Below are 12909 nucleotides of genomic sequence, written 5' to 3' on the forward strand. Positions count from 1 at the left end.
ACCATAAACAGTTTACGTGACAGCTACTCCATATGAAAATGAACTATTATTGGGACCATCATTTGACGCGAGAGGTGTAATGAAAATTTATCAAAACTATTCCACTGGGGCAAGTAATCGATACGAATTATAGTTAGAATTGGCTAAAAGGCAGATAATTACACCGATGAAGCCAATTACTAGTTCTGATGGAGGACGCGCTTTGGCCGAGCTCGATCCGAAATATTTCATATCGTATTAGATGCATCTGATTGGTCGCTGTGAATGGTGATTGCAAATCAAATTATACGTATTGTAATCAATATAAATACAATACAATACAATACAAGAAATGAAAAAAAAAAAACCTTAAAGTTGACAGATAAATAGATAAGTTCCCGCGTGGTTCTAAGCCTGTCTACTTTCAAATTCTGCCTACAACATTTTACACTTTTATACTTATGTGAAAAGGTTCATACTATGCGTCCATGTTTGCTAGTACCATATAGGTAGACAAAACTACAAGTTCATAGTAATTATATATTAGAAAAATTAAAATAAAAAATAACAATCTAATTTGGATTTCAATCACATTAAGTAAACAACACCCAGTTACGCGATATTCACGAGTTATTCAAAATTAAAGAGTTTACATAAGAATTCGATTAGATTAAACAGCTTTTTTATTTCATATTTGTTTTTGTTTTCATATTATTAACCGAGGGAAGCAAAGGTCACTGTTTCAGCTTGGACAAAAATGCATTCATACGTCCGGATGTTCTCCTGTACAGATGATGGATGATGATGGATGTGTCCTGTGTCTCATTTCTGAACTGATTCTCGTGAAATTTTGTGAGCTGGTTCAATAATTATATAGTTTTATTTTGTCCATTCAGTTTTTTTTTATGGTGGGGGTTTACGAGGTCTACGGCTCGCAGAGCCACAAGTTTTGACTCCAACAACATGTACAGCGAATCAGCGCGAATTATATTTTGTGAGCTTATACCCAGGTATTCCAATACCTATAAACGTACTTACTGCCAAACGGCGGGAAAGTTTTCTGATGCTTAGTGGAACAACTTCTCAATTTCTCGCTGGGAACGGCATAGGACACTCCAAAGTTATCAACACGAAATTGAATGAAGCCACAAAAATGTAATCAAAATACGCAAACGTACCTGGTACCAGCTCAATCATGTCTGTTGCCAGGCTTTTTAAAGGGTATTGCTTAAAAGATGACCAAAAATATACTAACCTAACGTAAAAACTACTTATAATTGCGCAGCAAAACAGCATCCTGCTATTCCTTTTCCTTATCCCTCCTATTTCCTTTTTGAGAGACTATCAAAAAATTATTATTTTTTCAATACGTTGTGGTGTAACACTATTAAAAAAGTGATTTAATATATTCTTTATTTTTTAGATAAGTAAATTCACTGTGTATTTTTAACTTGCCTATATCAGTTATTAAAATGAAGTGATGAAAAAAGTTTTCTCTACGTATTTTCGTACTTAGCAGTATGCCACTTCTGTTTTATACAATTTGAAGCATAATTTAATGAAGACGCGTTGATTTCAAACTTGTTTATTCACTAGGTAGGGACCTACTTCTCTTCACATTATTAATATTTATTATTACATTACATTACATACTTACATCGAGTAGCAATCTTTTATTTTTAGTTTATTAAATATCTATACCTTAGTGGGTTATTTTTCTAAATTTTTATGGAATCTCGATTTATTTCATTAAGGTCAACAACCTAGGGTCCTAGGGTCATGAAGCTAGACTTAATAAGTTATTGATGTCAAATATTTATCTCGATTTCATTCGACCTCAGATTATTTAGTATTAAAGATATCATCAAACATTAATTACAGTTCAAACAGTTCTGTGAGGTATTTATTTAGAACGGAAATTTGTTTTAATCTAGGATGATTAGTAGGTTATCACGCTATGTCATACAATAAAGTTCCAACGATACCTTATGAATGATATACGTACCTTACTTTTTACGAATACGAAATGGTATTGGTATACCTCCCTAATACATACATACATACATATAATCACGCCTATTTCCCGGAGGGGTAGGCAGAGACCACGGATTTCCACTTGCTACGATCCTGACATACCTCTTTCGCTTCCTTCACTTTCATAACATTCCTCATACACGCTCGCCGGTTTAGGGTGCTCTTGACCTGGCCTTTCTTCAGGATTTCCCCGATCTGATCAGAGAAAGTCCGCCGAGGTCTGCCCCTTCCAACTCCCGTTTCTACCTCTCCTTTATATACTCTCTTTGTTAGCCTCCTTTCACTCATTCTTTCCAAGTGTCCAAACCATCTCAACATACCTTTCTCAATTTTTGTCACTACATCTTCGCTCAGTCCACACTTTTCCCTTATCACACTGTTCCTAATTCTATCTTGTAATCTCACCCCACATGCACTTCTCAACGCTCTCATTTCCACTGCATTGACTTGGCTTTGATGCCTCTTCTGCCATACCCAACTTTCGCTACCATACATAAGTGTAGGCACCAGCACCCCTCTATGCACAGCCAACCGTGCCTTTTGCGACACCTTCTGGCTGCTCATAAAAGCGTTAAGTGCCCCATTCACGCGATTTCCAGCACTCACTCTCCTTTCAATATCTTTATCATGCTTACCGTCCCTAGTGAATAATGTTCCCAGATACACAAACTCTTTCACTTGTTCTACTCTTTCTTGACCAATCAAAATTTCACAGTTTGTCATATATTCCTCCTTTTCAAATACCATAACTTTCGTCTTACTTACATTTATTTTCATTCCTTTCCTTTCAAAAGATCCATGCATTCTAGTTACCATCTCCTGCAACTCTTCACCCGATGACGCTAGCAATACCAGGTCATCAGCGTAAAGAAGACATTTGACGGGTAACCCACTCATTCTCAGCCCACACTCATCATTTCTCAAATCATGCAAACTACTGTCCATGAACAGATTAAACAGCCACGGTGACGCTACACATCCCTGCCTAACACCCTTTTCGATGCTAAACCACTCAGTGTACGACCCGTTTACTCTCACACAAGCACTGGAATCCTCATAGAGCGATTTCAGTGCCTGAATGAGACGGCCGCTCAATCCATACACCGACAGTACCGACCAAAGTTCATTCCTCACCACTCTGTCATAAGCCTTTTCCAAACCTTGTCCTAAACTAAAGAACAATGAAAATGGATATGTTTGTGTGGTTATTTCTGTGCAAAGCTATCTGTTTTGATTTCTCCTGTGTATAGTGTCTCTGTTTCCTCTGCAATGAGTTTTCCAATATAGATTTTTGACTGACAGGTCAAATCAGCTTGTTTTTTTCGGTCTGTTGAGACTGTATCCAGCAATCGACTTTTAAAGGTTAAATTTTACCTAATTTTAGATGTTCTTTCTGATTTATTAAATAGAAATTGTGATCAAATCAAATATGATTGCCATTTACATTTTTCCTATAACTTTTTAATAATTCGTTTTTTGCACGGTCGATAGGTATAAATTATTTTAACTGCAATCAACATTCCCAATTCTCAATCCCATTGGACGAGCTCGAGGTCTAGTCGGTTGCGACCTTGCCCATGAAACATTGTCCTGGGTTCGAATTCCGGTAAGGTCATTTATTTGTTTAATGTGTGCATGCACAGATATTTGTTTCTGAGTCATGGGTGCAGTAAATTTTTGTAAGGATATCCTATAATATTATTTATTCATGTATTTGTTAATTGGACACACAGTAGGATTTGTTAACAGTAGGACTAGTGGTACTAACATTGTTGATGATTTGTCCAGTGTTCCATACGAGGAGCTTCGTCAGCGCTATCTGCAGTTCTCCGTGTATGACTTCGACCGGTTCTCGAGGCACGACCTCATCGGCCACGTGGTCCTCAAGGGTCTACTGGAGTCGGCAGATCTGCATCAGGAGATTGAGTATACCATGAACATACTCGCTGCGCCACAGGTAATTTGACTGCCAATTGTTCTTGTATCTTAAGACGTTAAAGGAACCCGATATTCGCTATCGGTATTTAAGCACAAACGTAAGCTCAGTTCCCGACAGATTTCCCAGTTCCAACAAAAAAGAATCCGAGGCTCGCTTTAGGGTAACTTAATGCCGTTAAATTGAAAATTGAATTAACGAAGTCTGTACTAAGCGAATGCTTACCTTCCATTTTAGAGGGAAAACATTGAGTTATTATTACTATAGAGAAGCCATACCACAATTAAATTTGCGCAATCGCAACTTGCACCACGCGACCAAAAACGTCGCAAGCGCCGTAAAATTCATGGCGCTTACGCGTTTAGGTCGCGAGATTCACGCCCCGTTTCTATGGTTTGTTGTCAAAACAACAACAACTCATGGCGTAAAATACTGGTTCTCCGTGCCGGTTCAATGCGTAGTAATTAGTTCAATGGGTGGACCTCCGGTTTAGAGGCTGCACATGTTACAGCTAGGCTACTAGGGTTTAATCGACTATTGACAAATCGTTTCCCTATTCTCAAGAATTCTCGCGTACTCATAAATTTTAAAATAAGTGCCGTAAAATGTGCTTACTTCGAATGAAACCTCATTGACCACAGAGGTATTTTAAAGTAAAAACCATGTTCAATCAATCTTTGGGTAAAATGGCTACATCTATTCTGTCGATGATTTCGCCAACGTCAAAGTGGGATCCGCATGGGACACGGTTAGAGGTAGAAACACCAAATGCTCGTAGAGCACGACATTGTTCGGTTAATGGGTTATGGGCTTTTGTAAGGCGATAGCTGGATTTTACAAGGGTCACGTGGGGCTACCTGGCTTTGACGCCAGAACTGTGGTTTAATTTCAACACTTTCACATTAGTTCACTGCATAATGAGCTATCAGTATTACAGTTTAAACAACATTACTGAGCAAAAGCAAAAAAAATAATCACGAGCCGATGCGAGCCATCAGAATGGCGGTCGAAAAAAAGCCATCAAAAACCATGTTGATAAGTAAATGTCACAAAAAATATTGTTTTGAGAAGACAACTGGTGTTTCCACTATGATTCGCTTTAAGTTCAATTTAATTTATTTTCTACAGTGTTATGTAAGTACCTACACAGAGAAGACTAATAACCCATTTTAATCTTAATTAATATATACTTATGCCTCGGTTAATTTCGTAAAATGATTAAACATTAATTAATTACTTAACCAAATCTGGCTGACTTTAGGTATTCTAAAAAGGTCTTATTAAATTCTTGAATATACCAACGATTCTCATGTAGAAATCAAAATTAATTAGTTACGAATATAATTTCCATGCGAATGTCAGAGAACCGAGAACTTCGCTCACACTTGGTCACGAATTCACGATATTTGTTTGATATTTCTCTTAATGCATTTCGCACTGCCTATACCTGTCCTATACGTGCGAAAAATACCTAACTGAAAATTATTTTTATTTTATATTTATTCTTTGCAAGAGGCACCTAGTACCGGACGGACTACATTTAGAACCCCTGGCACCGGACGGTTTAAAAACATTTGATACCGATCACAAATATAATTTTCTGAACATTTTAGAAACCCATGGTAACTGGAGCACTTGTATCCAGTCTTCGTCATAATCTAAACATATACGTACGTACAGTCTGTATTTTTAATCTAAACATATACGGGCTGCTTCAAGTTTCAACCAATGGCTGCTGTTTTTCCTCCTTTTTTAACTTCGCTCTATACTTGTTTATTTAGTTTCCCCTCAGCTTCACCTTTTTATTTACTTTTTATATTGTTAGCTTGCTTTCCTTTATACATATATCAAATTTTCCCCCTATAAGAAAACAAGTTCGCGGTCTCCACACACACGCCCTCTCGAACTCGAAATACTTAGTATGTAAGCGCGACAGCCAATTGCACTTTACGTTTATCACCCGTACTCAACATTTTTTAAATGTTATAGTATAGGATAGAACTCAGTAGTGCTGTCGATGCGAAATTTTAACAAGTAAAATTGTACCCTAGCAATCAATTAGTCGGATCAAAATAATTTTGGTGACCTGGCACTTCGTAAATGATTCATAATGCGATGTCTGTTTAGTGTGTGGATACGTCAAACACACATTCGAATACACAACAGCTATTCCACTTCTACCTTTAGGCGTAAGAACTACTATATAATCTGTGCTTAAGGCGTTTTTGTTGTCCTTGTTTAATAAAGTAAGGAATTCTTTAATAATCGTCGTGGAAAGTTTAAGTCTAGAGGACAATTTTAAGACTTGTTTCTTTGTAATACACATAATAGAAGTGTATTTTTAAGCCCCGTTTATAGAAAAACGCTTTCGCTCGTATTAATTATTATTAGGAATATAAAGTTCAATTCAGATGGGGACGGCCGTTTCTCGATACAAACGTAGTCCCCATTTTCCTCTGGATATTGACATTATGGAAAATATTTTTTCATAATTTGATGTAAATTAACCATAGCTATGCCCCTACGTTTGACTATTTTAGATTTTTTTGAAGTCTAAAAATTAGGTGCGAAAAACAGATTTCATACAAATTGTTGTGCTTTTTACTCTTATATTAATTAAAAATTAGAAAAAAATCCCGGTGTATGGACCGTGATTACCTTTTGTATTGTTCTCGAGGTCCCGATATTTCGACGCAGTTAAGGGGCCCACTGACTATCAGTCCGCCGGACGATATCGGCCTGTTAGTTAGAACAAAAATTTGACAGTTCCGAACTACTGACAGGCCGATATCGTCGGGCGGACTGATAGTCAGTGGGCCCCTTTACATGCATCTTGTTCACGGGTAACAAGATATAAGTACTACCAACTAGATCTTTCAGTTTAGCCCATGGTTGACTGGTAGAGAATGCCTTCTGGAATTAAATCTGCCATTTGTAACCTTCATGTATTGTGCAAAGAAGTTTAAATAAATAAATAAGTCTATTGAAACTAACCGTGAATCATTCAAAACTGTTAAACTAATTATGATGATTTTTTTACTACAAAATTTATAATTTGGGATATTTTACGGAGATTAGTGGTTTTGAAGGAAGTCTGCTATTTCTATCGACGTGAGTACACTTTTCTGAATTAAAATAAGTACGCGTAAGTAGTACGTACGTAGTAAATAAATTAAATCTGGTGATTCACGTTTTTAAATCGAAGGTTACTCGACAGGTTACGCTCCATAACGAATTTCCTTCTCTTCGTTTATGTAGAGGAAAATATCGAGCTATTCAACTTAAAAAAAGTACTTAATGTTTGTGTTTCACGGAACTTTTGCCATCAATCACAGTTGTACAATCTCTATTTATTTTTTATACAGATCTCAGGGCGCTTATTTAGTCAAGACTCAAGACAATCGTACATCGATAAACGCCAAATAAAAAAGAAAAAAAAATCGGGATGACGAAAAGTCACGTGACTATTTCCATACTTTATTTAAGTCTCGATTGGCATTTTCTATCAACCATTGTCACCTTGGCTAGGCCCCCAGGGATCGCTATAATAACGCTTGGCTTGATTCGTACGCTCGCTTGCGTTAGGTAAGTGATGGATAATAGCCATGGGTATACGGGTCCTCGTTTCTGGTGTATTGAATATTGGAATAAATATGGATTTTAGGAAGGATCAAGGCCGAGTATTGTTGCTTTTGACTAATGATGTCGTTATATTTTCAAATTGATAAGAATGGTAAAATAAAAAAATCTTACGTTAAATGTTGTTTGATATCAATATTGGCAGTTGAAGTTATTATGTTAACTATGTCAGTTATTCTTGTTATCTTATATTTCACGTCTTCATTTATGAGATACGCCGTAATTTTTTCTATATGCCTGAATCTGTATACCAGAATTCTAAGATATAATAAACTAGTTTATTAATAAAGCTATACTTTTAATAATTTGATTACATATTATAATCATGAAAACCACTTGTTTTTAGGGGTCCTCCTAATACAACGCGACTACGCAATTATCGCGCGAGTAAACAGTGATGAGTCCATCGCGTGGTCACGCGATAACAAAAACTGGGTGTCCTAATAGGACGCGAATACGCGATCTTCACTCACCCCGCTCCCCGACGCCGCGACGTGATTATTGAATGTCATGTTTGCGATGTTATATTAGTGAATGTCAATTAGGGCACCCTATTCGACATTAATATATTTGATGGCGCGTTCGTAAGAACTAAGTTCGTGCAATTGTCAATTAGGACACATATTCGAATTCAATATGTTTTATCGCGCGTTCGTGCAAGTAAAATTCTAGTAAGGACAAAAATGAGCAAAAATTCGTGTAGGTATATATGAGGCGGATGCAGCATATAATAATATGATTTAACGGAACTTTTATTAATTGTATGCCAGCAAAGTGTTTTGGTGTTTCAGAACGAGCAGGTTATATGACTTATTAAAGTTATTAAATACAAACTGAGCATATTTTTGTTTGCCAACAGGAGAAGAAAGACCTCGGCGAGTTGATGCTGTCGCTCTGCTACTTGCCGACAGCCGGTCGGCTGACGGTTACCGTCATCAAGGGAAGAAATCTTAAGGCCATGGACATCAGCGGGTCATCAGGTAACCTTTTTTACTACCGTCAAACATCCAAATTTACCAAACTGAATGTTGCCATCTATCAAGTGGCTATAAAAGTAAATCAAACTACGAACTGTAATTCAACTGTCCTTTTTAACTGGTATTTCGTAACGGACAAGACAAGTGTAGGTACCCTCTAAGCTCTAAGGCAAAAATGGACGCTTTAACAGAAGGAGCTTCCCTCTAATAAAATACCTTCGTAATACAAAAAAATATATTTGATCTACATAACTTCAACTTCTGAACTGATTAAAAAGTTTAATTATTTGAATTAAACTCAAATTTAATGTTATATAAATTGGATCAACAAAATTTGAAATGTTACGTAACAAATATTTCGAAAATATAAACATGTAATTACATCTTTCATTAATTTTAGTTAGAACCATTGCTACGCTGAGTATGATCTTATCAGTTACATTTTTAAATCGGAATACGAAAAACAAGAACAACGTAATCGACAGAAAGGACACGCGACCAAATAGAGACAAATGCTACATCGTATTACAATACATTGTAGGTAATTTGTGTCGACATAAATGTAGCTCAGGGAATAATTAGTTTTGCACAAAGGGATGGGTGCAAACTTGTTACAAAGCGTATGACAGCCACTTTAATTGAGACAGAAAATATCACTTGTGTGTTGCGTCCTTGTGGTTAGGTATAGTAAAATACTGATTGGATATATTATGCAACAATTTACATTGTGCTAATCTAACTTTTTTTAAATTAATGGTAGTCATTTTTGATAACGTTTTGGAGTTTTATTTTTAAGAAATAAAACATAAAACAGTTTTACCTTAAATAAGTTACATTCAAATTACCTAACTATATTCGGCGGCATCATGGGAATCCAAAGGAATAGTCTTTGGCGGGAGAGGATTCAAAAATCTTCTTTTTGCCGACGATATCGTTCTCTTCGCCTATTCAGCTGCGGAACTCGAAACAATGGTGCAAGAACATTGCTCGGCAAGCCTTCAAGTTGGCCTTAAAATGAACCGGTCTAAAACTCAGTTAATGACCAACAGCACCAAACGTGACATTGAGATAGACGGGTCCTACACTAAGTATGTCAACGAGTATACGTACTTGGGGCAAGTACTCTCTTTTAACCAAAGACAGGACAAAGAGGTCGAAAGACGGATCCAAAACGCTTGGAAGGTCTCTTAAGGAGCTACTAAAGGGAAACCTTCCATTAGCTTTTAAGCGGAGACTCGTCGACTTGTGCATATTGCCAATCCTCACTTACGGTGCTCAAACGTGGTCCCTTTCCGTGTTACAAAAGACCAAACTTAAGGTTTGCCAAAGAGACATGCAGCGCAACATGCTTTGGGTGAAAAGGATTGACCGGATCTGAAATACTACGTTGCGCACCAAAACAGGCATCGTCGAAATTGGGGTCAAACCCGCCAGGCTAAAGTGGGACTGGGCAGGCCATGTGCGACGTATGGACCCACAAAGGTGGGCTAAACTAGCAACGGAGATATAACAATGAGCCATACATTATCCTGAAAAAAGTTGTTGACAGTATATTTATTTTATGTCTTACAACTCAGTCTTAAAAAGTAATTGCCAAGACAGGGAATTTTTCACATGATAAGATTATGACTAAGCATTACGATAAAAACCAAGTTTCTTAAAAGATTCTGAGCTTCATCGCTTGACGTACCTACGTAAATATCTTTTCAATTCCTCGTATTAAAATCGTCAAACTCGTGCCCCATTCAGACTGCGATAACAATAGCAATGAACGTCAGACGTGGCAATTTGAACGAGTACCTACTTACAAGACGTCCGTGAGATTAAAGTTGCAAAGCTTTGATCTATTCGGAAGCTTGTTCGTTATTTTGCATTATTTTTATGAAGGATCATCAGCGTATAATATACATCCCACTGTAGGATACAGTCAGTAGATACCTACAGAAGTGTTTGGAAATATACACTCCTTGCTATGCGGAATAGGAATCCAAAACACACCTTTGACTTTATTTGCAGATGTATGTATGTTTCCTTACGATGTTTTCATCTAACAATAATCAACTTGAATATATACCTACTACCTATATCTGGCTGATCGATCAATATACTCAAAGAGAAAAATAACGGTATCATTCAAGAAGAATACACTGAACCCTGTTTACAACGAGGCTTTGGTCTTCGATCTGCCTTGGGAGAACGTCTTTGATATCACGCTGTTGGTTAAAGTGATTGATTATGACAGGTTAGTTAATATCTAGAAATTTCTTAAAAACTACTTTATTACTTATACTATATCTGGCTGATCGATCAATAAACCCAAAGAGAAAAATAATGGTATCAGTTTTTATAAAAAAATAATAACTGATCGCTATCTTAAAATGTGGATTCCAATCATGAAAACCAATCAAATCAATTCCATCTTATAGTTTTGATTTGTCTCTTTTTCAAGCAATACAATGTTTAATGGCTTTAGATACATGCTGCAAACAGACAAGGCGTTGTTGACTTCCCTAACTATCGAACTTAACTAATAATTGGCTGACATCGAATACTATCAACCAATTGATGGATCACCGAGCCACAGGCATAAGACAATAATTGGTTTATGCCAATTTTCTCGGGCTTCCTCAACATTAAACTATTAAGGATCCCCTAGTTTACTCGGGGCAAACTTCGGGGTCTGTAATTCGATGACAGCTACTTAGTTACCAAAATTTGTTCACTTGTTAACTTGAACGTAATATGCTTTTATTATAAGCATCGTAAATCTTTACATTACAAGAAATAATGGTGTTTCACTTGATTCTTGTTTGAAAATTGATATAAATATTTAGAGTTTTTAATATTGTCTTCGGTTACCGCGATAGTTACTCATGATGGTTTATTTCATTTAGAGTTTTTGTTTCGTAGCTACTAGTAAAAGTATGCATGTGTCACGCAACAATGAAATTGTTGGATTTTAAACAATTTTAGTTTTGCTGAAGTAAGATGAGTATTATCTGAGGCATTTGTGTTTTCGTAGTTTGCATTCTATGCATACCTATGTATGCTGTAATTTAGGAGGAAATGTTGGGATGTCTCTTTGATTTGCATACTTATGCATTATGCATTCTGATGGCCATGACAACGATATTGACGATGATGACATTGGCCTTTCTAACAAAACAATTCCATTTCAGACCCATACGTGAAAATCTGCCTCATCTGTCAAGGCAAGAGGATAAAGAAGAAGAAAACCACAGTCAAGAAGAATACACTGAACCCTGTTTACAACGAGGCTTTGGTCTTCGATCTGCCTTCGGAGAACGTCTTTGATATCACGCTGTTGGTTAAAGTGATTGATTATGACAGGTTAGTTAATATCTAGAAATTTCTTAAAAACTACTTTATTACTTATATTACATTGCCTCGTGCCGCACACAAACATCGACTGGCATTCAGTTAATTTACACATTTTCTTACATTTTCTCGTATCGCGATCATTACAAAATCTTGAGTCAGCAACTCAGCTAACAGCTCGTAAGGAACCAGGATCGATACGGAATGGCGTTAGTCAAATAGTCATACTTTGGATTCAAGACCTTTTTGACATTTCCTTATACTTTCCTCTTCGGTACGAAGAAAGTTGTAAATAACCCATAAGACACTAGCTTATACAAAATATGAATTTGTTAAATAATTGTTTTGAGATTTTTAGATTGGTTTCGTTTTTAACAGGATTGGTTCCAACGAGCTAATAGGCTGCACGGCCATCGGCGCTGCCCTTATCGGCACGGGTCGCGAGCATTGGCTTGAGATGCTGGACAACCCTCGGAAACCGGTGGCTCAGTGGTACCCGCTCAACAAGAGTCCGCCCTCTAACATCGCGCTACCTACCAATGACCATTCGAATGGCCTGAGTTGCTTAAATGGAAGGTAGGCTGCTTAAATAATTATGGCGATATTTTTTTCTTCCTTAGACACAACCACACAGTTCAACAACCGTATGCGATGGCACGTTTAGATAGGGTGCCTTTTCTATCAAATCAGAAAGAAACAAGCCAAAAGAAGTCTTATTGTTAAGAGTCGCCAATTACTATGTAGTGACATATCGACCGGGATATGAACCGAGATTACCTTTTGTATTGTTTTCGAGCTCCCGATATTTCGAAACAATTCAAAAAGCTAATCACGGTCGATATAAGTCTAGTGAAACTAACCGTGAATCATTCAAAACTGTTACTATGTAGTAGCCAATAACTACAGCAGTCACCCTATCTGTGGATCTTTGGTATATATTCTTGCTGTTATAATATTTTGTTAATACCTATTTGTGCAAATGATAAATTAAATATTAAACCAGTT

At 36.8% G+C, this 12909-nt stretch overlaps 1 protein-coding gene across 2 annotated transcripts in view; it reads left to right on the plus strand.

Moving 5' to 3' along the window:
• LOC134747370 (synaptotagmin-10-like) overlaps positions 1–12487 on the plus strand; it is a 128107-nt gene extending 115620 nt beyond the window's left edge. For both annotated transcript variants that reach the window (XM_063681996.1, XM_063681997.1), the window contains exons 7-10: positions 3802–3970; positions 8448–8568; positions 11745–11916; positions 12283–12487. In XM_063681996.1, coding sequence (XP_063538066.1) covers positions 3802–3970; positions 8448–8568; positions 11745–11916; positions 12283–12484 — 664 coding nt within the window. In that variant the 3' untranslated portion in view covers positions 12485–12487. The remainder of the gene's footprint in view (positions 1–3801; positions 3971–8447; positions 8569–11744; positions 11917–12282) is intronic.
• Positions 12488–12909: the final 422 nt, after the last annotated feature.

The sequence above is a fragment of the Cydia strobilella genome, chromosome 14 (genome assembly GCF_947568885.1).
Source record: "Cydia strobilella chromosome 14, ilCydStro3.1, whole genome shotgun sequence".
NCBI classification, from domain to species: Eukaryota; Metazoa; Arthropoda; class Insecta; order Lepidoptera; family Tortricidae; genus Cydia; species Cydia strobilella.